General features: G+C 38.2%; 2 protein-coding genes across 2 annotated transcripts in view; one reads left to right on the top strand and one right to left on the bottom strand.

Annotated features, from left to right (window-relative positions):
* LOC107559360 (KN motif and ankyrin repeat domain-containing protein 4-like) overlaps positions 1–13,596 on the top strand; it is a 22,480-nt gene extending 8,884 nt beyond the window's left edge. Inside the window, exons 8-11 of the mRNA XM_016243145.1 lie at positions 758–900; positions 1,055–1,255; positions 6,846–6,947; positions 12,583–13,596. Coding sequence (XP_016098631.1) covers positions 758–900; positions 1,055–1,255; positions 6,846–6,947; positions 12,583–12,618 — 482 coding nt within the window. The 3' untranslated portion in view covers positions 12,619–13,596. The remainder of the gene's footprint in view (positions 1–757; positions 901–1,054; positions 1,256–6,845; positions 6,948–12,582) is intronic.
* Positions 13,597–14,325: 729 nt separating this feature from the next.
* LOC107559340 (low-density lipoprotein receptor-related protein 8-like) overlaps positions 14,326–26,204 on the bottom strand; it is a 39,343-nt gene continuing 27,464 nt past the window's right edge. The window contains exons 9-15 of the mRNA XM_016243125.1: positions 26,046–26,164; positions 25,749–25,888; positions 21,170–21,311; positions 20,753–20,905; positions 20,290–20,538; positions 16,222–16,290; positions 14,326–15,055 (exon numbers count right to left, since the gene is read on the bottom strand). Of these exons, the coding sequence (XP_016098611.1) occupies positions 14,742–15,055; positions 16,222–16,290; positions 20,290–20,538; positions 20,753–20,905; positions 21,170–21,311; positions 25,749–25,888; positions 26,046–26,164 (1,186 nt within the window). The 3' untranslated portion in view covers positions 14,326–14,741. The remainder of the gene's footprint in view (positions 15,056–16,221; positions 16,291–20,289; positions 20,539–20,752; positions 20,906–21,169; positions 21,312–25,748; positions 25,889–26,045; positions 26,165–26,204) is intronic.

Below are 26,204 nucleotides of genomic sequence, written 5' to 3'. Positions count from 1 at the left end.
TTTTTGGGGATGTGCTATTTCTATCTATGGGCTGCTCTTTCAGGGTGCCACGAGAACCCCTAGAACGGTATTTCAAGTGTGTGCACGTTATGCTTTGCCCACTTTCTAAAATCCACATAAGTGGTAAGTGTGCACGTTATGCTTTGCCCACTTTTCTCAAATCCTGTACAGTAAGAGCTACGTGCAACAACTTCGTGCTCTTTTTGAATGGTTTAAAACCCTGGTTCTGCCTTGGGCACCACTCCTCCTATGTATCCTCTGGATACCTAACAGGGTGTTGCTACTAGGGGTCTGTTGAGACAGTTCCTTCAGCACATACAAAGAGAACGTGCGGTAGCCCCTGTGTGACAGGCCAAGACTAGTATGATTCTAGGCTCTTGGTCGTATTTCCTTAAAGGAATCTATTCCTGATTCCAAGCCTTGAGCTCTACCCCGTGCCCAGGAGTCTGGCCCTAACAGGTAAGTATTTGGGGTGTCACGACGAGGCGTTCCCCATAGCGACCCCTAGAGGACGCAGTGTCTCGTTCCCTACTCAGGGAACCATGGTTACATAAGTAAACTGAGACGTTTTCTTTGAATATTCACCTTGAGGTTGACCTGCTTCCAGCTTTCATCCATTACATTTTCAGTGATTCAAACAGAAAAACAGTTCAAATTTAATTTTCATTGCAGTACAACAAGTGTCAATATTTACAAAAAGAATAAACCTAAACTGAACTAAAGGACACTTCCTGTGCTTTCCTCCTTTTAACCTTAGGTGTATGTGAAGTGGACCTGAGAAACAAGTCTGGCTACACTACTATCATGCTGGCCTCCTTGACAGCTGTAGAATCACCAGGAGACATGAAAGTGGTCCAGCAGCTGATGGCTCTTGGTGACGTTAACGCCTGTGTTGGGCAGGTGATGGGTGGCATCAGCCAGTTGGCACAGTGTACACTTTATATCACAACAATTTGTTTGAAATGGACGGCTTATTTGCATAAGATTTGGCATGTTTTGTAACGTTTCAGAAGATGAATGTATTTGCTTCTGTTGTAAATAAATGTGTCTTTAGGTGGGACAAACGGCTCTTCACTTGGCAGTAAGACATGGATGTGTCCCAATGGTGCGTCTACTGCTAGAACAGGGAGCAGATCCTAATGCCCAGGATCGTGCAGGAACCACTCCACTGATCAGCGCCTGTGATCGGGGACACATCAACATTGTGCAAATTTTGTTACAGGAAATGAACTGCGATGTCAATTTAAAAGACAAGGTAATTTCTTGTGCATGTTTGTCCAAACCTTAAAAGAAAACAAAAACACCTAACCATACATTCATCCAACAGTATAAAGGATAATATTACAGCTCCAATAACACACGTTTACAGAAGATTTCTGGGAGGTTTAAAAGCAGAAATGTGTCGCTTTTTGTTGAAAAGTAAAAATGAAATGTACAAAATATGGCCATGATTTAACTGAAATAAGGTAACAAATCAATAAAACATGCCCACGATTTAATAAGTTGTGAGAACAAATTGATAATTTGTGGCCACTATATCTATGTCAATTGCGAGACTCTGTAGAAATGTTAATTCTTCCCTAAAAAAAAATTCTCTGTATAGCCAACATCCAACCTAAAGGTAAAAAGATTTGAAAAGGTTTATTTAATAATTTATGGTTAAAATAAGGTTGGTTAATAAAAAAAAACTTTTTCTCTTTTGAAATACAGTGGTGTGAAAAAGTGTTGGCCCCCTTCCTGATTTCTTATTTTTTTGCATGTGTCACACTTTAATGTTTCAGATCATCAAACTAATTTAAATATTACACAAAGATAATGCAAGTAAATACAAAATGCAGTTTTTAAATGATGATTTGATTTATCAAGGGAAAAAAGCTGTCCAAATCTACGTGGCCCTATGTGACTCCTCCACAGCGATGTGAAAGACTCATTGCCAGTTATCGCAAACGCTTGATTGCAGTTGTTGCTGCAAAGCGTGGCACAACCAGTTATTAGATTTAGGGGGCAATTACTTTTTCACGTAGGGCCAGGCAGGTTTGGACAGCTTTTTTCTCTTAATAAAATAAATAATCATTTAAAAACTGCATTTGGTATTTACTTGAATTATCTTTGCGTAATATTAAATTTTTTTGATGATCTGAATCTTTTAAGTGTGACAAATATGCAAAAAAATAAATAAAAACAGGAAGGGGGCCAACACTTTTTCACACCACTGTAGGTGCTTATTCCATTTTTATCGTCAGGTTTTATATAATGCTTTTAATGCATTATATATTTTATATAAAATTTACATTGTCAAATTACTTTTTACTTCATTTTAGAATGCTAATTTTAATGTTGCTTCCCCCATTTTTTTAATTAAAGGGGTCATATGATGCGATTTAAATTTTTCCTTTCTCTTTGGAATGTTACAAGCTCTTGGTGCATAAAGAAGATCTGTAAAGTTGCAAAGACTAAAGTCTCAAATCCAAAGAGATATTCTTTATAAAAGTTAAGAGTTAACCACGCCTACCTAAAATGGCTCGTTCTAACACGCCCCCACATGTCTACATCACTATGTGGAAAGATTCGCAAATAAAGAAGGCGTAACTTTTATTCTCACTGTAGTATTGTTGTTGCTGCCGCCATGACGTGAAGGCGCTGATTGTTTCGTTGGGAAAGTGAAACTACTTTGTTTGGCCTTCCAAAAGAGGACGATATCTGCTTCGTCATGCCTGGAGCTGATCCGTGCTGGTTGCTGAGGAAATACAACAACTTTGCGCTGTGGATCACCGGATCGGCTTTCACCGTGGACGAAGCGGAATCCAGCCCGGGGTCGTCACATGTGGTTGCCGCAAGCCCTCCGGACGCTCCTTTGTCAAATCCGCCGGCCGCACTGTTCTCAAGCCCACCGCCTCTGCTCACTCTTGCCCTCCGGCCGTTCCTCATGCTAGCCCCCGGCCTCTGCTCACTCTAGGTCGCCGCCGCTCACTCTAGGCCGCCGTGTGTGACGCTGTGTTTCATTGTGAAAGCGAAACTACTTTGTTTGGCCTTCCAAAAATGGACACGACTAGAAATCAGTGGTTAAGTTGTATTTACAACACTGTTCCAGAACACTTCAACCCAAATATTCAGATGTGTGCAGCACATTTTATGGAGGACCGTTTCCTGATCCTGGTAGAGTAGATTACAATGCCGGTTGTTCTGACTCAGAACTTAAGTATGTTTTTTATATTTAAAGCAATTTTTTGGCAGTGTAGAGTAGGGCTTGTTGTTTGTCATTTCTCTGATCACAAATGCAGACATGGTTTTATGTTTACGCGGTTTATGCTTATGCAACGCAACTCGTAAAAAGACAGTATAAGTCATTGTAATCTATAACTATGTCCCCACTGGATTCAACGAATGCCTCGTTTATAATGGGTTTTAATGTTTTTGAATCATCGCTCCGGCCTGACAGGGCATCACAGTATGGTAAGGGGTGTAACATTTCCGTCACACGCTTGAGGTATTCGGCCAATCATAACGCACTGGATAGCTGGCCAATCACAGGACACCTTGCTTTTCAGACCGATGAGCTTTGTAAAAATCGACGCGTTTCAGAAAGGCGGGGCATAGAGGAGAAACAATAATGTACAGTATGTGGAAAAGAATGTGTTTTTTGAACCTTAAACCGCATAAACACATTTCATTACACCAAATACACAAAATAATGTTCTTTTTAGCAACATCATATGACCCCTTTAAAACATAACTGCACATGAATGCATAACAGTATTTGAGCTAATAATTTATACAAGGTAATTAGTATATGCACTGTAACAAAAATACAAGCTGCCAGTTTTTGCTTTTAAACCATCCAGAATGGCTTGACCTCCATTGTAAGGGAATTACAAACATATAGTCAATACGAGTCAACTGTATGTCAACTATACCTACATTTCATCAAAATGCTGCATGTTTCCAACTTTAATATTTTTATTTAAAAAAAACAATGAAACTTTATGGCAGGAAGACAACAGTTCTTTAGAGTAAGTTCAGCGTGGGTTAAAGGGCAACAATGAGCCATTTCTGCTAGACCGTTGACCTGTAACAAAGTGCCACCTGCTGGACACAATCCTGTCTGATCTCTGGAAATGGTCAGTTCATGTTAACAGGATGTTAGCCTCACACTCTTCATACAAACAACAACAGGAACTGACAGCCTCCAGTGTACAAAAAACTTACTAAATGTTGGTCTAATCAATTTATGTGTTAGAGAAATCCTTGCTTGGCAGCTGAAATAATCCCACACAGACGTGCCTTTATCAGCTCTATACGAGAGAATGAGAAAAAAAAGAAAGCGAGAGATTGTGGATGCATGTAAGACAAAATGAAAGCTGTCAAGTCTGCTCCCCCACAGCTGAAACTAGAGCGTTAGTCAGGTCACATCTGCGTCACATTACAACTGAAGAGCTGTTCTGAGGAATAATAAATCCTCTAAAACAGAGCAGGTGCTGTAAAGACTTCCTGCAGTCTTTCAGATAGAAGCGTCCTTATTAATGTCCAACTGTTCGATTCATACATATGACATTCAGGGAATGGTAAATAATTACTAATGATGGTAGTAGTTTTAGACTGTTTCTAAGAAACCCAAAATCTTTCAATACAATTTCAGCCTTTTTGTTTGTGCGTGTGTGTGTGTGTGTGTGTGTATAAACATTACCATTTGAAAATGTGGGATCAGTATTATATTTTAATGTTTTGAAAGGAGTCTCTTATGCTCATCAAAGCTACATTTAAAAGCAGTAATATTGGGAAATATTATTTCAATTTTATTATATTAAAGGGGTCATATGATGCTGCTAAAAAGAACATTATTTGGTGTAATGAAATGTGTTTATGCGGTTTAAAGTAAAAAAAACACATTATTTTCCACATACTGTATATTATTGATTCTCCTCTATGCCCCGCCTTTTTGAAACACTTAGATTTTTACAAAGCTCATCGGTCTGAAAAAGCGAGGTGTGCTCTGATTGGTTACAGATCTTCTTTATGCACCAAGAGCTTGTAACACTCCAAACAGAAAGGAAAAAATGAAATCGCATCATATGACCCCTTTAAAAAATTGTATGTATTCATGTGACGCAAAGTTACATTTTCAGCATCATTACGCCAGTCTTCAGTGTCACATGATCCTTCAGAAATCATTCTAATATGCTGATTTGCTGCTCATTTACTTATTATTTTCAATGTTGAAAACAGTTGTGCTGCTTATTTTTTATTATTTTTGGAAACAGTGATAGATTTTTTCAGGATTCTTTGATAAATACCAAGTTCAGAAATAATTTAAATAGAAATTTTGTAAAATTATAAATGTCTTTTATGTTTTGTTTTGTTATGTTATATTAGTAATTGTAGTATTGTATAAGTATTATATTTATTATGACTTTAATATTATAATATTATGATATTATGTTGCATTTTCAAGGTCATCATAATAGGTGTTTGAACTAAAAGAGAGAAGATAAACAGCTTTTCTAGATGTATAAATAATTTTTAATTCCTTCTTTTTTTTACTCATTGAAAGTTCAAAAGAACAGCATTCACTTGAAATATAATTTTTGTTTTGTAACAATGTAAAAGTCTTTGCTGTCCCTTTTGATCAATTTAATGCATCCTTGCAAACTAAAAGCTTACCTAAAAAAAAAAAAAAATCTTACTTGACCTAAAACTTTTGAACAGTAATGTGTATATACTAAAATGTGTTTTTGTGTACACACACAGTATATATCATAGTATTTAGTATGCATGCATGCAATGAATAAGATATTTAGATGTAAAATCATGAATTCTGATCTGAATGTTCACACTTTGCTAGTCACCATGCAAAATGTCAGCCTATCCTATTTATTTTCAGAAATGAAAGTGGCTCAAATAATAATGAAAAATGTCAGATTCATTGTCGTACAAAAAAAAAAAACAGATTTCTGTCACGGTGCGTGAGGATAGAGGAAGCGAGGACTCAAGTGCAGGAGGAACGGTTCTTTCTTTAATAATAAAATGAATCAAAAACAAACTCAAACCACCCCGAAGGGGAAAAACAGACAGCCAGGCTCGAAACTGCACTACATGCCGACATAACACACACAATGAAAAACAACAGATCAGCACAGGATTACAGACACCAGGAGAATAAATGGGAAACCAAATGAGGAGGCTAACGAGGGAGACACAGGAGGAGCAACTTAAACAATAACGAGTGACACACCCGCTGAAGACTGTGACAATTTGAGCCACATTCAACACTGATGTGAATGTAATCCTTAGCCTTGTAACTCTATGATAAAGACAGATATTCACATTACGAAACAATACAGTTAGCCCACGGTTCAAAACATACCTCATTTTTTTAACCACGGTTTTCGGTTCAGTTCAGTTCGGTTCTGAAAATTCTGATGGCTTGGAGTGTTTTTTTGCGATTTAAAATGTGATTTTTAAAACACATTAACAACAAAAAACTAATGTACACTTCTGTACACTGAAAAAAAGACATGTATTATCATATGTCTACTTAAAATTTATTTTGAGAGAAGTATTATTTTTCCTATTTTTACCCAAAATAGGATGGATTGGCCATTATTGAGTGCTATAAAGACATGTGATGTCTGTTTCAACGCGTTTCAACTCACGGAAATTATTAAAACGCAAAAAACAGAAAAAACAAAAACGCAATTCACAAGCACGTATTGAACTGTGGATGTCTTACCAAGCGGTTCAATATTATATTGAGAATTGTGGCATCCCTAATCCACATGCTGTTTAGATCTCAGTAGATTTCATGCATTGTTGTCTGTCATATTCATACAGCTCTGTTTTGTCTCTAGGGTGGTCGCAGTGCATTATCTCTGGCGACACAGGCCTCTCACACAGAGATAGCAGACCTCCTGAAAGCCCGCACAGAAACCAAGAGCTCAGACAAATGCAAGGTATCTTAGAGCGGAGCTTGGACATCTCAGTCATTTTTTACTTTAATAAACATTCATGTACAGTTACTGCTAAAAAGATCAGCAAAAAAATGGCAATATTATAAAGTCAAGAAGACAGTAGTTTGCTAATATAAAGCTTGTCAATATAAATATGACTGTCTCAAAACTGGCAATAACAGTTAAATATGCATCTTTCCTATAAATTCCACTCAGATCAGAAAATATATTTTGTAACCAACCCAGTTTCATTCTTTTTCATCTTATGTCAATAAATTAAACTATTCTATAAAACTAGTCCAAATCCTTTGGGTGGTTGACTGTGTATTTTAACACAATCTGCATATCTACTGAATGCCACACAAATCTGACATCTTCAAAGCAGGATGATTTGCTTATCTAGAGGATTCATTTCAGTACAGTAAATCATCTGAAGAGAATTCTTTAACATTTACATTGCAGTTCTTTGTCATCATGAAGGTTTATTCTTTGCATGTATTGTAAAGGTACTGTATGTTATTTTTTGACTGTACTTAAGCATGAAAATATCATAATATGTTTGCAGATATTTAGGAAACATGCTAAATTCACATAGTTGTTTCTCTGAAAAACAAGCATACAGCCAGTTAATCTACTTTGAAATGTGCGTTCGGTGTCGGAATATCAGGCTGAATCCAAAAACGCCCCCTATACCCTCATTCACTATTCCCTACATTAGGCCACTAATACAGTTCACTTGAAGGAGTAAATGAAAACGAGTGAGTGAATTCAGACACTGGGTGCAACGGAAGGACTGCCGCTTTTGCATAATTTGCGCTGGCTGTTTAATTATCATTTGAAACTGGCAGCTCCAGTAGTAAGAAGAAAGGATTTATCTTGAACTCTATCATGGAAATTACATATAAACCCTAATTAAACAATTTAATAATCAATTTACAATTAATTTTTACCTGTATTGTATTAGGCTGTACGGCGTGGACGAGCACTTTGTAATATGAACGGATGGACGATTCAGCCGCAGGCGCCATCTTCTGGCGAAACGTGGCAATTCATTCAGCGTGTGACTCTCACAGTGCATTATGGGTGTTCTCTAGCCATTGAGCATACATTAGTTGTACACTCGTTATTGCTGTGCATTGTGGGATTGAATGAGTGCACTCGATATGTCCACTAAGGTTTCGGACACCACTAAAAATGGCTGTCCCTTCAAATAGTGCCCTATTTAAGGGTATGGGGGTGATTTCGGACACAGGGTCTGGCCCTGTCCCAAATAGCACACTTCATGTGCACTTGCGGTCTTACAATGGCCACCGCGTGTGCATGTCTGTTAAGTCCACGAGACCGTAGGGTGTCCCATTCGTCATTTTAGCTTTCAGAAGGGTGCTCACGAGCGCCCCCTTTGGGGCCGCTATGCACCCTCGATGCGCACTTCTGCCGAGCCCGCACTGGGGCGAGCTCAGCAGCAGACTTCTGCCCGACAGTCAAAGTGGCATTACGTCACGAAAGTGAACTCGAAGGAACACTGCGAGGGTTTAGGGTGTGATTTGGGACAGGGCCTCTGTTTTTGATTTGCTCTGTGTGACTCCGCCCAATACCAATTCACTCAATAGTATTTCTACACCCAGGGTTGCCACTTGGCGGAAAACAGCATATCGCCGCTATGGAAGCCAGCAAACGAACTGCGTCAGAGATCACAGATTCTACTTGAACTAAAAAGGCATCCATCTAAAAAGTTTTATGACCAGAGGCATATTAAAACACGGATAAAACAACTCTACAACTTACAGGGTGTAAGGCTCATCGTCTTCCATTGTCAATTGTCCCTTCGCAAAGATTCGTCACCCTTAGTTACTGTTGCTACGTCCAACAAGGCATGGCGCTCTCACACCACACATCATGTTATCACACAGTGAAAAATACATTGTGGAGCAAAGAGGAAAGAATGCGCCGTCAGATAAGACAGAGCAGGTTACGTCTGGAATGAAAGTCTCAGCATTCAAATTTTGTAATTTTGCAATAAATTCAAACAATAAATACTATTTTGTGGCTCTTTAATGTGTCTTGACAGATTGCTGTAGTGCCTCAGTTCAAGCAGCACGTGACCCGATAATCTCTTCCTCTTTACTAGTTATAGCACGAAATAAACAAGAATGAACATCAGAAGGAACCTTGTTTCAACCACGGAAAGACATCCATTTTTCAAGTTCAAGTCCACCGATGTTAATCTACTCTACTGTCTGGTTGGTTTGTCGGACAAAATGGCAGATTCTGCGTTATGATTGAGTGTCCTCAATCTGGCAAATCGCGTGAGCTTTGAGTCTGAGGCCACATCCACACGAAGCCAGAGCTTTCCCTATCCAATCTTTTTTTTCCTCGTTCTAAAAAAAAATTCCGTAAACACAGCATCATCTCAAGAAATATCTGCGTACACACGAAACCACTGAAACCGACTCAAAACGATGTAGTATACATGCCAGACCAGTATGCGTCGCTGTAATTCTGCCACTGAGATACACTAAAAATGGAGAAGACGACTTGGAGCATGCGCATAAACCTTGCACGCTGTATACAAATATTTTTGCTTTAGTAACTTTTGATTTTGCTTTAGTAAAGCTAATAGGCTCAGTAGCTTCTGCAGCACAAACACAAGCTTGTAGTCCGCCGTTGTTGTTGTTGCGTGACGTAGCGGTGTCTGACTAGGGTTGAGATGTGGGGTGATGACATCATCGTTTCACAAAATATACAGATTGGCTGTACACACGAAAACACAAGGGTGTTGTTTTCAGATTTATCCACTCTGGGACCCGATTTCTAAAAATAGTGGATTCAGGCTCCAAAAACACCGGATCCGTCTGGACGAAATGCCGATACGACAGAAAATGTTTACATATACAGCTAAACGCGCATCTCCTGAGGAGGAGGAGTGGGTGGGAGAAACAATATTTTGAATTTGGACTGCAGTACCCATTTCAACCGCTAGCTGTCAATATTACATACTGCACCTTTAAAGCCATATCAGTTTAAACTTCTGATATACTGTTGTTTTGAACGCTTACATCAAGCATGTCTCGTGAGCACTAAACTAAGTTCTCTTTCGCAGCTTATTGCACTTAAACTGTCAAATACACAAAAGGTTATGACAAAAACACAGCAAGTTTACATAAACACGGTTGGTTATGTATGTGAAGGTAAACAGCTGGGAAAGAAATCGCATATAAATATTTGATCTATGTATTAAAAGTGACAGCAGTGTAATATGTGTGTACTGCTGTCTATGCTGTTAATATGAATCAGAAAATCACTCACTGCTCTTGACTGAAGACCTGTAGTAGTAGCTTTATAAGAATACATTTCTTACTTGAATGCTGATTTTAAATGCTGTAGCGAGGAGATAAACATGGCTGAGTACAGCTCACTCAGGGGAGGAGCTAAGCTAATAAGTAGATATAGTTACCAGTCGTCCTGTGTGACGTCACATTGGAGTACATTCCTGAACGCTTATTTTGAGACTTCCGATTTAAGGGGAAAATATTTTTAACACATAATAGAGTGGATGTGTACACTGTGGAAACATAATTATGTTCAAAAACAATATAAAAGTGAATTTTGCATAATAGATCTCCAACATGCTATACCAAAAACATTTAAAATAATTTTTATGTTCAATGAAACACAAATGGCAGCAGATTTTTAATTATTTTTTTTTTTTATATCAATCTATAGAGAGACATGAAGAGAAACATTTGAAATACAATGAGACCATTATGCCACAATAAAGTGTATGCAGTGAGAGTTCAGACAATGAAATCAATGTTGGTAAAAATCACAAAACACGGCACGAAAAAAGTTTTGTGTTTGCAAAATATAGTGCAATAACAATGTAATTTAATAAAACTACTCAAAATATTCTATATTAAAGCCTTAAACTGTAAAAAATAAATTCAAAAAGTAAAAAAATACTAACAGAATGAATAATACCAACAGCACAGAAACACTTTGGCAGAATATATTATCTTACCATCAGAATACAATGATAATATATTCCAAATAAATTAATTCATAGGCAATACTGTTATCTAAAATCTTATATACATTTTTACAAAGGTGTATCAAAAGTATTTGTATAAAAACATATTTACACTTCGCATTCCATAATCACATTGCACACAGATTTAAATTTCACACCAGAAATACATGCATTCTGAACGCATATATTAACATCCACACACACACACACACACACACACACACACACACACACAGGATATTTAATGCTCCTCTCTTATGAGGGGGTCTTCATTTGAAATCCTAGAGCGATGCTCTTTATTATTAATGAGGTAACATCTGATCGCAGAATCTGTGAATGAAAAGCTGGTCTTCCTGACCACCCTAATGAGAAAAAAAAAGTCATTTTGTCTGACAATTTATTCAAAGAATATGACACACAAGACACCCTCATAATATAAAGTATAAGGGAAAAAAGCTTCAGCGAGTAAATCTCACGAAACATGTTCAGGTCCTTATTTGCCAAAAATCAAAAGAAAGAAATAAAAAAATATATGTTGCATAAATAAAACAAAGTGCACTTTTAGGACCAATAAGATTTGTAAAATTTGTAAAAAAAAAAAAAAGCAAATATGTTGAATATTACATTTCATATATTTGTTGTTTGTTATTTGTTTTTGTAACTATCTATCTATCTATCTATCTATCTATCTATGTGTATATATATAATAATACTAGTAGGATAATTTAATAATATTAAATAAATATTTATTGAGCAGCAAATCAGCATATTTGAATGATTTCTAAAGCATCATGTGACTCTGAAGACTGGAGTAATGATGCTGAAAATTCAAATTTGCATCACCGGAATAAATTACATTTTTATAAAATATTAAAATAGAAAACAGTTATTTTAAATTGTAATGTTATTTCACAATATTACATTTTTTACTGTATTTTTTGACCGAATAAATGCAGCCTTGGTGAACATAAGAAACCTCTTTCAACAGTAGTGTGTAAATACAGTACATATTTCCCCATTTCAAAAGGCTTTTCTTTGTGCAAAATATTTTTTCTTTCTTTTCATTCTGGGGTGAAATGTGACTGGCATGTTTGGTGACCTGGACAACAATACTACTATCCCAACATTTGCTGACAAAGCAGCCCTCTAAAACAATCTGTCTCTTACCAAAGCCCCTCTTTATGCATCACATCTTATGTTAATCTACATGATGTATTTGCACGCAGGATGCATTTTATGTTTTCATCCTTTTTTCTCGACAGTGAATGCATTGTACACATAATGTCCTATTTCAATTATCATTGCTAAACTGAAATCCCTCAATGCTGACACTCTCTATTCCATCTCCCTGAGACAAAACGAAACATTCCCACAGCGCATGACAGAAGAATGCAGAGGTACCCCGTTTTAAAAACAACCGCACGAACAAATGTCCAGCATTTGGAATGTATGGCCTTTGAGAGTGTCTTTAAAGGTCGATAAGTCTATTACAATGAGGCATGAGCCCTAAATCTGTCTGCACATATGACAGTCCAAAATACTTTTTTCCAATGTTAACGTGATTCTAATGTTTATGATATCAGTTTATGTTCTCCCTGTTTCTCTGCTCAGAAGACAAACAACAACAGGAAAGTGAATGTACTGTAAGTAGGTGGCACAGCAAACCCGTTCAGCATGCAACAACTCCAATAACAGAAACAGATGTGTGAAACTGTGACATTTCATAAATTACCACTGGTTTACGCCTAGCGAAACACAGCTCGGTGTGAACCACAAGAGACCCCGTGGTGCAACGTTCTCGCGATGACCCTCATAACATCTATTCCAACTTGGTGTGATTACGCTAGGGTTTGCTTCACTAACAGGATACTCTGCCAATTTCAGTGTCTTGCCAAGTTGTAGCTGCAGTGCGGTGGAGCCCCACAAAGACCCGTCCGCAGCCTCACCAGACAGTCGTGTCATTTCAAGGACAATGGCTTTTCATTTGCATGCGAGTGATGAATATAGAATGTCTCTCTATGGAGTAAACACACCTATAAAAATGGGATAATATTGATGAAACGGACAAAACATATAAAATTTGTGAATATTGTACTGATATCTTTCTTTGTTGGGTGGGTTCTAAGTTGAAACCCAAAATGTGTTTCCTCAAAGTGAATAATGAACATCCTAGTGTTAAGTACTGTGAAATTCAACATGAAACAACATTTTCAGCCCATTTTACTCTTATAATGGCATATGCAATTTGAATATTTAATGAGGGAAAAGGGTGGGACTTGATTTTATGCATTGGGAATTTAATGGATCATGAAGAGCGGTCTCCATATTAAAGTTGTTAGTGCCATCAGCCAAAAACAAATGTTTCAGAATCAGAGCAAGTTTTTGAAGACAAAGGTTTTTTTCTTTGGAATCATATGCACAGATGAATCGCGTACAGTATGACCAAACAAGTGAATAAGTCCATTTTGATTTCATGTTAACACCACTTGTGTTATTATGTTTGTAATGAGGCAACTGGTCAAAAATTATTAAAATAAAACAGTTATACTGTATAATATGTGATACAGGTAAACAGTTTTAGAAATGTGGCTAATTTTTTTTAAACTACTTGAACTGTTTATACATTTTATCATTATTAAACAATAAAAATAAATAAATAAATAAAAAGTCATGACACCAAGCAGTTAAAATAGCTTGTTTGCCCTTGAGCCATCAAAGATCTACATTCGGAAGTGTTACTTTGTAATTGTGTCTAATTTGTTTTGTTAAGCCTATTAAAAGGTACTTTATGATGTAATATATTTAATTGAAATGGTAATAAATTTATTTCTGTCATGACAACTCTCGGAGGGATTGGCATGGTAATGTACATGACAAAGTTAATGTATTTGGTCTTGGCGGAATAGATCTGCTACGCTGCTACGGCAGAGCAAGTACCGAGAATTGCTACTGCCATTACATCCACAACATGCTGCTGTGAGCATGTAAGGAATACTGCTGCTGCACATATAACATACATGAAATAACCCCCATCTAGCATACATGAATCACCTCATAGCAGATCTATACAGGTGGAGCTGGGGAAGGTGGAGGATTTCTGAAGTGCGCAGCAAACTGCTACAGCAAACAAAAGCAGGTATTTGAATATTGAGCAGTAAGCTCATTGGCTACCGATACAGGAGAGAACCAATCAGCTGCCATGTGAAAATGATGTCGCCAGGTCAGATTGAGCTAGACCTATCGGACTGCACCATCTAGAGTTTCATGGCAGAACTCTGTATTAATTCTAATTAATTGGTTAACTAGGTAATTTTGAAAACATGCCTGATAATTAAATGAAACAAAGCCATGTTAGTAATAAGGATCAAAATGTTTCTTTTCTCTCTGCAGCTTTAGCTAAAGTGCTGGACATTTCTAGTCTAGTAGACTAGTTTCAATATTTAAGTAGTACCAATTTAATACCAGTTACAGTGCTAGATTTGTCTGTGATTATAAGATAAATATAAATAATGCAGGTTTGAAAAGGCTTGCCCTGGTGGTTCCAACCAGCAATAAAATGATGCTTAAAATGGATCAAATGAATATGGGTCTGAAATATCTAAACCTTTTGTTTAGTAATCAATCCAACATTTGCACTGCAGCAGACTTCAAAACCTGGGCATGTTAAGAATGATTCAGCTCACTAAATGCCATTCAGTTCCTGAAAGCTTGGCAGCCACGTGTCAGTCCTGCTCCCTGCGGTCACAGTATTTCCAGAGTCGTCCTCCCTTTCACTTAGTACTAGAGATGGTGGGATGCTCTGTGTACCAGTGTGTGGCAGGGTCTGGTAAACCGGTCCCCAGAGGCAGAGCGATGAATGGCGGGCACGTCCCTGTGCCGACTGGCGTCATGCTCACCATGGGCCCAGGGTAAGGGTGGTGATGGCCAGCGAGTCTGTCAGTCCGTCCGATGTGAATCTCATCCTCCTCCGTCTCTCCTGTGGTTTTGCGGTAGACGGGGTTGTCGAAGTTCATGCTTTTAGTGCTGTTCCTCCTCCAGTTGCGGTAAACGAGGTAAACGCCGGCACACACCACTCCAAAGACCACTGTGGCAACAATAGGAACTGCATGTGTTTAACATACAGCAGTGAGGGGACATGTTAACACACGCTTGACTGGAGGTGGAATGACTGACAAGACAGCCAGTGTGACAAACAAACAAAAACAGATGGACAGACGGACAGGCGGACAGGCAGACAGGCAGACAGGCGGACAGGCGGACAGGCGGACAGGCGGACCGACAGACCGACAGGCAGGCAGGCAGGCAGGCAGGCAGGCAGACAGACAGACAGACAGACAGACAAACAGATAGATAGATAGATAGATAGATGTAAACAAGTGTAGAATTAAAAGAATAGTTCACACAAATATAGCAACTCTGTCATTTACTCACCTTTATGTTGTTCTAATCTCTTCCGTGGAATACAAAGGGAGAAGCTTAGTGTAATGTTCATGCTACTCTGTTCCTCAGAAAAAACTCTTACATAACTTCAAAAGATTTGAAGTACAGTATAGTGCATGAGCCGGATCACTTTTATGGTGCTTTTTGTTATTTTTAAGCTCTAGTAGACCAGGTGTGAAAAAGAGCAGGATGGACATTCTACCTAACATCTCCTTTTGTGTTCCAGAGAAGTCAGTCAGTCATACCGATACGAAACAACATGAGGGCAAGTATTGTAAATGATGACAGAATTGTTATTATTGGTGAACTGTTCCTTTAAATTGGCTGGATTGAAACTAATGATAGTAAAAGAGAACATGAATAGCAGATGAAAACTGAAACAGAGCAAAAAGGGTTGATAGGGAATGAAGAATAAGGAAGAAGGGCAAAAACTCCATAAAACTGATCAGAGAAAATTCTTATATGGCTCTCAGAAATCTTTGTATGCTGCTAAAAACCTAACCTAATAAAAATCAAATAAATCATAACATCTGCTCTCTTTGCAATGCAGCAGGCTTGATGTTAGTCAGTTTTGTTGTAATATTACCAAGGGAGTTTCTTTCTTGGCTCACAAACACAATAAAGTAGAATTAATCTAAAGTCATTCAGACAGCACACACACAAACTACATCTCCATTCAGCTGAGTCTGCTGCCCTGGGCTCTCTCACCTTGTAGTTAGAGCATTGGTGAGCAACACTGGTGTCAAAATGTGCTCAAAATAGCACAGAGCAGGACCTTAGCGGCCCCAGAGAGGCAGATGATGTACATACCTATGGGAATTACAACTCCAAGCACTGCCACTGTCAGATTACGGCCAAGGAGAAACAACTCATTGCCAGCTGGAGGAAAATAAAAGAGAGGAGCATCACTTACACCTTCAGATACACTTTTGTTTAACATGTTTAGTCAAACAAGTTGATGTGGCTGATTGACCCTTCTCTATGCTGCCCAAAACAAAGTGACCAACTGCAGCTTGGTGACTATTACTAGCATTAGATTGTGCAAGCTTTCAGGCTTTCTCAGTATGACCAAATGGATGAAAAGTTTGGAGGGAGGAGTATACAGTAGGATAGAGTAGTTTAGTCCACATTATCATCTAATGCAGAGGTGTCAAACTCAATTCCTGGAGGCGCGGGGCCCTGCAGAGTTTTGTTCCAAACCTGCTCCAACACACATACCATGTAGTTTTCAAATAAGCCTGAAGGACGTGATTAGTTGGATCAGGTGTGTTTAATTAGGGTTGAATCTAAACTCTGCAGGGCTCCGGCCCTCCAGTATTTGAGTTTGACACCCCTGATCTAAAGGAACATTACAGTATGTAAAAACTGTTAAAACATTTTTACCAATTTTTAAATGAACATTTTGAAATCCTGGTGAACTTCTGGAGCCAAGCCACATGAATTACCTGCATGAGTTGTTTATAGGTTTATCTTTATCTTAATGCATTTCTGATAGACAGCATTGTTGATATCACAAATCATTACCATATCAGTTATCGGTCGATTTTGAATATTTAATTGTGCAGCTCATTTACCCTATTTTACATCACCTCTGGTATTATCCAGTGTTATTTCAGTATAATAAATATACTATTATAATTTTTATTAAAATTGTAAATTATTTAAAAAATATATTTTCTCTCTTTAATTTTAGTGAACATTTTAGTAATTATGTTGTTTGATTTTGACATTTTTATTAGTTTTGTAAATATGTCTACATAGTTTTTTTTTATTTATTAATTTTTTATTTCAGTTTTTAGTACAAGTTGAACTAAATGAAAATGAGAAATGTTGTCTTGAGAAATAGCTGAAATAAAATAATTTTAAGTTTATGGGTTTAGTTAACTATAATAACCCTTCTATAATCTAAAACTCAAAGGTAATCTTTCAAAAAACAATTTAATAATACTGTTAAATGCAGAGGCGTATCAATAGGGCAGGCAAGCAGGCAATTGAGGGGGCCTCCGACAGCTGACCATCTGAACAATCAAAAATGTCATTATTAATATAACGGAGCAATACATCTGCACCCCCCCCCCTCTCGCGTTATGCTAGATCTGCTTGCTTTTTCCTCGTGATGCATCGGCCGCCGTTTTCAAACTGGCACAGCTACTCGTGCATTTGCTAATTTAAACATAAAGAGGACTTATCCGTCTGGCAGCCAGAAGCGGAAAAAAGCAAGAAGAGGAAGAATAGAGGAAACATGACAGCAGTAAATGGAGATAAGACTGACTTAAGGATAATTATATGACAAACAAATGTTTTTGTTGTTAATTCCAGCTTATTTTCATTTAATTATTTGCAAGATGAATTACTGGTAATAGTCCAATTACTAATAGGGTTACTGGGAAACAGATTAGCTAGGGTTACACTTAGCAGCAGCATATTATAGGTGGTACTGGGAAAGATGCGCACATCACCAGCGACACCGCTTGGCAAGTTTCGGTACTAGGGATGCAAACTTGTCACCTTTTGATGAAATTTTTGAATTCGTTTTGAATTCAAAATGGGTCATTTGTGTGATTCGTGTAGATCCGCTTAGTTTTTAGAATTGTACCAACTCAATTCTATACCCGCTCGAAGTCACCCGCTTTCAAACGATCATGTATGTTTTTGTGTGCGTGCTCTGGTTTCGAATTACGAAACCAAAAGTTTCTATTTACAACGTGTTTTGCAGCGTTGAGCATTGTAGCCAATCACAGGCATCTCTGTTGAAAGCAGTGGCCAATCAGAGGCGTTTACTGTAGGTTAGTCATAATCCACTATGATCTAATTTTTGTTTTCGCAAGTTTATGCAGTTCTACACGCTCACAGATCTTCCTATTATAACAAGACAAAAAGAAAGCATATACAATGTAAATAAGATATTCATTGTGTGGTTAGTTATTGATTATATCAGGAGTTTTCGCGTGAGTAAGCTTGGACAATTGCGCCATAATGGAAGCGCCCTTTGCTCGGTGTCTCTTACATACTACATTCACAGTTTGAAGAAAAGTTTAAGAGGACCGTCCACGTATACTGTTTCAGGAATGACAATCGCGAGTGTAAAAAATTACGTGAGTGAATCCGCCAGATTGATCCGCGATTGACGGTGATAACTGTAGCAATGGACGGAACAAACTATCTGACAAGCCAGAGCTGTGCTTCAAGTGATGCAGAGTATATTCAGAGAAACAAAACTACAGCAGCAACTGTAGTCTGTGTTGCCTTTAGCAGCTTCTACAGATAAAGATAACTTAAAGCTCACCTTTGATGTGTCCTTTTTAGGCAATGTTTGAAAAAATTAATTTCTAAATTAAATCTAAAAAAAATGCCAAAATATTTAATGCATTATTTAATTACTATACCATTAATAATTAACTTAATTAGTAGTTGAATAGTACTAGTTAGGTATTTACATAATTTACCATACTAGGCTGTTGGTGTCTGGGCCTATTTATTTATTTTTAAATGACATGAGACTTTGTGAGTTCCTGCACTTGTTATATTTCATAGTCATTTTATAATAAATCCAAAAGCAAGACATGAAAAAAACTAGGGAGTTGAAATGGCAATTGAGCTAACGGGTGATCCTCTGCTGCCATCTACTGGATATAATGGTAATTTCAATTTTAAGTCTTTGTTTTCCACCAGGAGACAATTTTTTCCCCCATCTTCTGAAAGTGAACATTTAAAGTGAATTTGTTTTGGCAGAGTTAAAAAAATAACAATAAAGGCTTTAAATTATGGGGGGGGGGGGGGGGGGGGGGGTGCTCGTCTTTGTCACCCCTGATTAGATTGCATCCCTGGGTACAGTGTCGTGCTGCCAGTGGGGAGCCCACGAATCAATATAAATAAATATAATTACATTTACTTAGTTGACATTATTTCTTTAGCTCTTCTACATTAAATTAGTTGAGTTAACATAATTAGTTGTCAACTAATAAAACTAGTAAAGCTGATAATAACATACCTCAGGTCAACAATGAACCAAGAGAGGCTGTCAGTTGTATCTTCTGCCATAAAGATGAAGATTGATGTTTTGTTAAAGAATAAGCACTTTGTTTAAAAAAATAAACAATTTATGTTCTATTATATGTGTTTTAACTACTATTTATATGTTGTATAAATATATATATATATATGTAACGAAGATATATTAACAAAATAATCTTTTAGAAGGGCCTCATCTATTAATTTTGCCTGGGGCACCCATCTTGGTTCGCCTCTGGTTAAATATAATCATTCACAAATCTGAAAATGAATATCCATTTTACACTGTATAATATAATAATGTAAAATCTTAAATTCACTTGTGGAGTTTATATATATATATATTTTCGTTTTTGTGTTTTACTTTTTATTTCTTTAAACAAAATAGTAAAATAAAAGCATAATATCAGCCATTTCTCAGTTATTGGCCATGGCATAAAAACGTATTGACCAGAATCTACTTCCCAGAACACAAGTATTTTCCAGGTACATATGAGTAATTTTAACCATATTTCCAAAAAATAAAAACAATATCCTGAGGTTGAAAACTCCATATTTCTCCATAAACTTTATATTCTGATTAGAAAGGTTGAAATTGCAACAGTAACCAAATCACGTTGATGGCATTTTCTCACTGAGTAAGCTGTTAGCTGGTATTTCTGATTAGCAGTTTTGCACTCAAAGCATTTCACTCCAACCCACATAATAACACAAACTTCCATTTAATGAGCATATTTTGCCAAAAATCATTCATGGAAATCAGTCCTCTGAAACACTCTGTAAGCTCGTCAACAGTAACTAGGATGGCTTAGCAAAGGCTTCATTGAGGTTCCTCCTGTGCATGAAAGCACACAGACCCACACTTACAGTGATGAGACAGGTTGCTCAAGCTGTCTGGTTTGGTGCTGGATGCTTGTGTAGGACTGTGCTCTGCTGTAGTATTAGAGGAGACGGCCAGTTCCTCTGGACTGGAGGTGAGGAGTGATGAGAGAGTGGTTTCAGCCATACTGTCAGACTGAGATGTCACTGCTGCAGGAGACTCTGGTGCCCGGCCAGCCCCTGTCTCCATGGTGAAATTGATGGGGGCAGTAGGTGTGATGCCAGTCTCATTTTGCACTGGCGGTACAATGATGGGAGAGAGGTTAGTCATGGGGAAATAAAAATAAGTTGCCAGTAGCCACTGACTTTCATAGTATGGAAAAAAACTATTATGGAAGTTAATGGCTACCAGCAACTCTGTCTTTACCAGCATTCTTCAAATATCTTCTTTGATGTTCAAAAAAACCTGCCTGGTCAGGACACGGCATTAGGTACAATGTGATGAGCTTACCGGGTACACACTGGCGTGTGTCAGGGCTGAGCTCCTCACCGTCAGGGCAAGCGCAGGTGTATTTGGGTGAGTGTTCACTGATCTGAGGAGCTCGCAGACACAGGAAGTCACAGCCTCCGTTAGTCACGCCGCTCAGGTTACAGCTGTCAGGAGCTACACACACACAATGATTAATCATCCATCAGTGGAAATGCGTTCTCATTCTGTAAGCCACATGGGCCACAAATGCACTTCATCTTCAGTCTGTGGAGCCTTAAACTATGATTAATATTTAACTGTAAGCTGTTGACACTTATTGGATTACAAAAGGAACAAATTTGATAGTGGATTTCATAAGGTGGATTAAAAACGTCAAAAGTCAAAATGTCAAAAAGGGACTTCAAATAAATAGAAATAGCTGAGTTGAAGTCCACACACCTGCAGGCTGGCTCAGCCCGTGGAAAACCACTATATCATGAGGGTCATTGAGGTGCTCGGCAAGACTGGTCACATCTTGTCCTGTGAGTCTGTTTGCGCTGTAGACAGCTTCCTTCTCACGGTCTGTCCAGTACACGCGATCCTAAGGAGACACACAACAATCAACACAAGATTTTCACATGTCCTTAAGAAAAGAAATCTGCTAGGTGGTTGCTAGGGTGTCTTAGGTGGTTTCTATGGTGTTGTTAGGGTGTTCTAGGTGGTTTTAGAGCATTTCTAGGTGGAACTGTGGCTAGGGTGTTCTTAGTTGGTTTCTAAGGTGTTGCTAAGGTGCTAGGGTGGATTCTAAGGCATTGCTAGTGTATTTTGTGTGGTTTTATGGCATTTCTAGATGATAGCTATAGGGTGCTGTGGGGGGTTGCTAGAGGATTGCTAGATGGGTTCTATACTATTATTGGAGGGTTTAGAGTGTTGTTCTGTGTTGTCGCTAAGGTGTCTTAGATGGTTTCCATGGTGTTACTAAGGTGTTCTGGGTTGTTTTATTGAATGGCTAGGTGGTTGCTAGGGTGTTGTAGGTGGCTGCTAAAGTGTTATTGGAAGGTTCAGAGCAGGCATGGGCAAACTCGGTCCTGGAGGGCCACTATCCTGCAGAGTTTAGCTCCAACACTGATAAAACTCACCTGCCTGTAGCCTTCTAGTAATCCTGAAGACATTGATTAGCTTGTTCAGGTGTGTTTGATCAGGGTTGGAGCTAAACTCTGCAGGACAATGGGCCTCCAGGACCGAGTTTGCCCATGCCTGATTTAGAGTGTTGCTGAGTGATTTCTAGGGTGTCCTGGGATGTTCTAGGTCAGGGGGGGCAACCACAGTCCTGCAGAGTTTTGCTCCAACCTTGATTAAAACTCACCTCCCTGTACCTTTCTAGTAACCCTTAGCCCTGGATTAGCTTGTTCAATTGTGTTTGATTTGGTTTGGAGCTGAACTCTGCAGGACTGTGGCTCTCCAGGACTGATGTTAGCCACCCCTGTTCTAGGTAGTTCCTTGATCAATGCTAGAAGATTTTTGTGGGGTTTAGAATGTAGGGTATCCTGTTTTGATTGCTATGGCGTTAAGGTGCTGTGGGTGGTTTTAGGGCATTTCTAGTTGATAGCTAGGGTGTTTTCAGTGGTTGCTGGAGAGATTTTAGGGTGTTGGTAAGTAGCTGATAGGGTGTCCTCGCTGGTTTCTAGTGCATTGCTAGGGTGTCCTGAGTGATTGTTAGAGTGTTCTTGGGGTTTTTAGAGTATTGCTATGGTATTCTGCACAGCTGCTAGGGTGTTGCTAGGCAGCAATGTTTACGACTGTAATTTATGTATTTAAGTACAACACAGCTCATTTCATTCTTTTAAATGGTCACAAAACGTCACATGTCAATCACATGTTAAGTGAGTGAGCAGCAAGCAAGCGGCACAGTGAAGTGTTCAGTGGTCAGTGTGGTTTCTAGGGCATTGCTAGGTGGTTGCTAACACATCCTAGGTGGTTTATACATTTTTGCTAAGGTGTTATAGGTGGTTTTAGAGCATTGCTAAATGGCTAGCAGGGAAAATCTGATTGCCTTAAAAGTTCTCCTCACTTCCAAACACATTGAAATATTATACTATAGCACAATGGTGGGGGACATATTTAGAATGCTAACATTTATTATTTCAGGTAATTAGTTTGTTGAAATATAGTGATGTAAACACACATACAATCAGAAAACATCACTCAGAAAATGAAGACAAACCAGGCAAAGCATCTCTTCATCTGCTTGCATCATAGATATTGAAGTTTGATTGAAACAATGGAAATCAATTTAATAAAGAGCATCCTGCGTAAAACAACAACTGCCTAGTCTCACACAAGCAATTAAGCTGCTAAGAAAAAGTTCCACATTAAAAAGTCCCACATTGTTTTCTGTAGAAGAAGCTCTGTTACTGGGGTGAAATCCACAGCAGGATTCTCTGTCCAGCAAGACCTTTAATTCTGCGGCTGATGTGTAGGTGTATAAGACTACAGCTCTTCAGCCTTCAGCCCTGCTCTGCTGTGAGAGGAAGTCAATCTAAGATTAGTGTGCTCACCACTACTTGAGCCGGGCTTGTGTGAAAATACTATAATCTTCTTTCTGCCTATCATAACTCTGCCCAGGACCCATCCCTACGTTACCATGGAGACCGCTGAGCTTAAGCAGCAAAACATTAAAGGGAATTGTCCCACATAAAATACAATACATCACTGAAGTAGGATTTTGAACATTAATAATTCTGAGCATGTTTCAGTTTTACATTTAAAGTATCTTCAGAGACATCTTCAATCAATTTCCACAGTCTTCCACAGCCCATAACAGCCACTCACCTAAACATGGCATTTCTATAGATGTTTTAATGATAGATAATATATATCACTCAGGGCAACTATATTGCTGATATCTGTCTATTTTGAGACCAATTGTACCCAATAAGCATGCCTGCTGATTAAATTAACAGTGGGTTAATGGACATCCTTGTTCATTTCATGTAATATATGTAATATGAATAGATTGATATATCATCACCAGTGTTCGAACTATACCGTGGTCTTTGGGGGAGCCCAAGTTTTTTTTCTTTTATAACTATGAAAAACAACTCCCACAGGGAGAGCTTGGCTTTTCCTGCTTCCTTACAGTAAGCCTCCCACAAATCTAACTGCCGTGCCAAGTGCTTTTCATCAGCATACGCACAGGTTTGTGCGCTTGCGCGTGCCTCAAAAAAGGGCTTACAATGACTTACACTTGTAACTTAGCTGTTATGTATCTTTGTATGCACTACTTGCTTTATGCAAGCACTATATAGGATAAATCACTATTCAGGATTTATCCTATTATACTTTATCGACACAAATTGCTAGGTGAAACAACAAACAGCCACCCACAAATAGTCGATAAACAAAGCATCAGGCTGTCTTTGAGCAACCGTTGAACAACGGTTAACGTAAAGTTTCTCGTCGTCAGGCTACAGAAGAATACCATAATTCATCCGTTCAGTTAGGCCTAAGACATCGAGAGTCACGCAGACCTATAACAACCCAGCCACAGCACATAATTGCGAATAACATGCCTTACCTTAACACAGAATCGACCACAGAGTCCAACGTTTATATTTTTTCTACGAATCTTTGAGTTAAAGTACTAAACATGAGTGGAATTTGCACCGCAGCGCCCTCACCTTGATGCTCATGACAAGAATAGCATGTATAGTTATCTTTATTGAAGTTAATTAGGTTTAAATCGCCGTCATGCTTGAATGAATGCTATATTTGCAATTTTACACATAATAATCCACGATGATCACATTACACAAACTGAAATTGCACGTCAAAATAACACAGTCAATATTTTTTGAGACCTCCCAAAATTTCACAAATCACGTTTTCAGGGGAGCCCATGTCTTATTAAGGGGAGCCGAGCTCCCCCTAGCTCCCCCGTAGTTCGCACCCTGATCATCATATTATTCAGTCCTTCTTACAGTTCCAAACTTCCAACATTTTTAAGTTACTAAATACACTAAATCGATCAAAAGTGACAGTAAGGGTGGACTTTTCAAGACGAATATTTCAAATAAATGTTATTCTTTTTGACCTTTATTAAACAAAGAATCTTGAAAAAAATATATATTACAGTTTAGACAAAAATATTAATCATCACAACTGTTTTCAACATTGATAAAAATAAGAAATGTTTCTTGAGCAGCAAATCAGCATATTAGAATGATTTCTGAAGGATCATGTGACACTGAAGACTGGAGTAATGATGCTGAAAATTCAGCTTTGATCACAAGAATACTGTAATAATATTTCACAATGTTTGGCTTAGTGAACAAGAGACTTTTAACAAAATCTTACTGACACCAAACTTTTGAATGGTAGTGTAAATCAGCACAATCCATTAGAAAGCTCAAAAACCAGTAAAATGGCATAAATCTCTCATTCATTAAATTAAATATCTGCATTATATCTGCTTTCCTGATATTGCCATTGGCTATTGAAAAATCAATATTTAAAAAAAATTCTAGTTGTTTTATGGTTAAAATTTGGCTCTGAGCATTACTAAAACTGTGATCTGATCTTGATATGCTTGATTTAGCTTTTGATTTATGAAGGGGAAAAAAATGTATCTGGACTATATCACAGTCCTGCAGCTTTGAAAATGCTGCTATATTAATAAATCATAAAGAGAAAATAAGAAAGGCTTTAATGCTAACTCGGCTGTAAGATACTGACCACACACACACGCGCACGCACACACACACACGCACACATTCATTTACATACTCTCCAGTCGGCCCTGCCTGTGTGTGAGCGATATGACCAGGGCTTCTCAGCAGTGTGAGTGGGAGTTATTATTAAGTGCTGGACAGCCTTGGGCAGTGGTTAAATTCACTGTAATGGATTGATAAATACACACAAACACAGACTAGCTGGTGTTAACCACATGCATATAAACACACACACACACACACACACACACAGTTTATAAAGAAATAGAAGAAACTGAGACACACAGGTATTTAGGAGACTCACTCACCTCGAACACAGCGAGGGCATACGGATGGCCGAGTCTCTCTCTGGAGGACAGGATGACTCTGCGATGGGCCCCGTTTAAATCCACGCTGCAGATCAGGTGCAGCTTTGAGTCCACCCAGTACAAGCGCTTACCAACCACATCTGCATTCAGAGACACAATGCTACTGTCAAACAATTACTGATTCATTTAGAGTGCATAAAGCTCAACCGTTTTAGACACAAGACATCTCAATAACATTCATCTTCCTCTTTCCATAGAGCACCAATAACAGAAGGGAATAACCATAACAGTACCTACCGAGTGTGATTCCATTGGGCCACTCAATGTCCTCAGACACCAACACCTGTCGATCGACACCGTTCATGCCAGCCTTCTCAATTCTGGCCCTGATGCCCCAGTCAGACCAATACATGAACCTGTGAAAACAAAGCATTCACCAATATATATATATATATA

The sequence above is a fragment of the Sinocyclocheilus grahami genome, unplaced genomic scaffold (genome assembly GCF_001515645.1).
Source record: "Sinocyclocheilus grahami isolate Dianchi unplaced genomic scaffold, SAMN03320097.WGS_v1.1 scaffold682.1, whole genome shotgun sequence".
In the NCBI taxonomy this organism is placed as follows: Eukaryota; Metazoa; Chordata; class Actinopteri; order Cypriniformes; family Cyprinidae; genus Sinocyclocheilus; species Sinocyclocheilus grahami.
The sequence above is the reverse complement of the archived record's forward strand: the minus strand, read 5'-3'. Positions and strand labels throughout refer to the sequence as shown.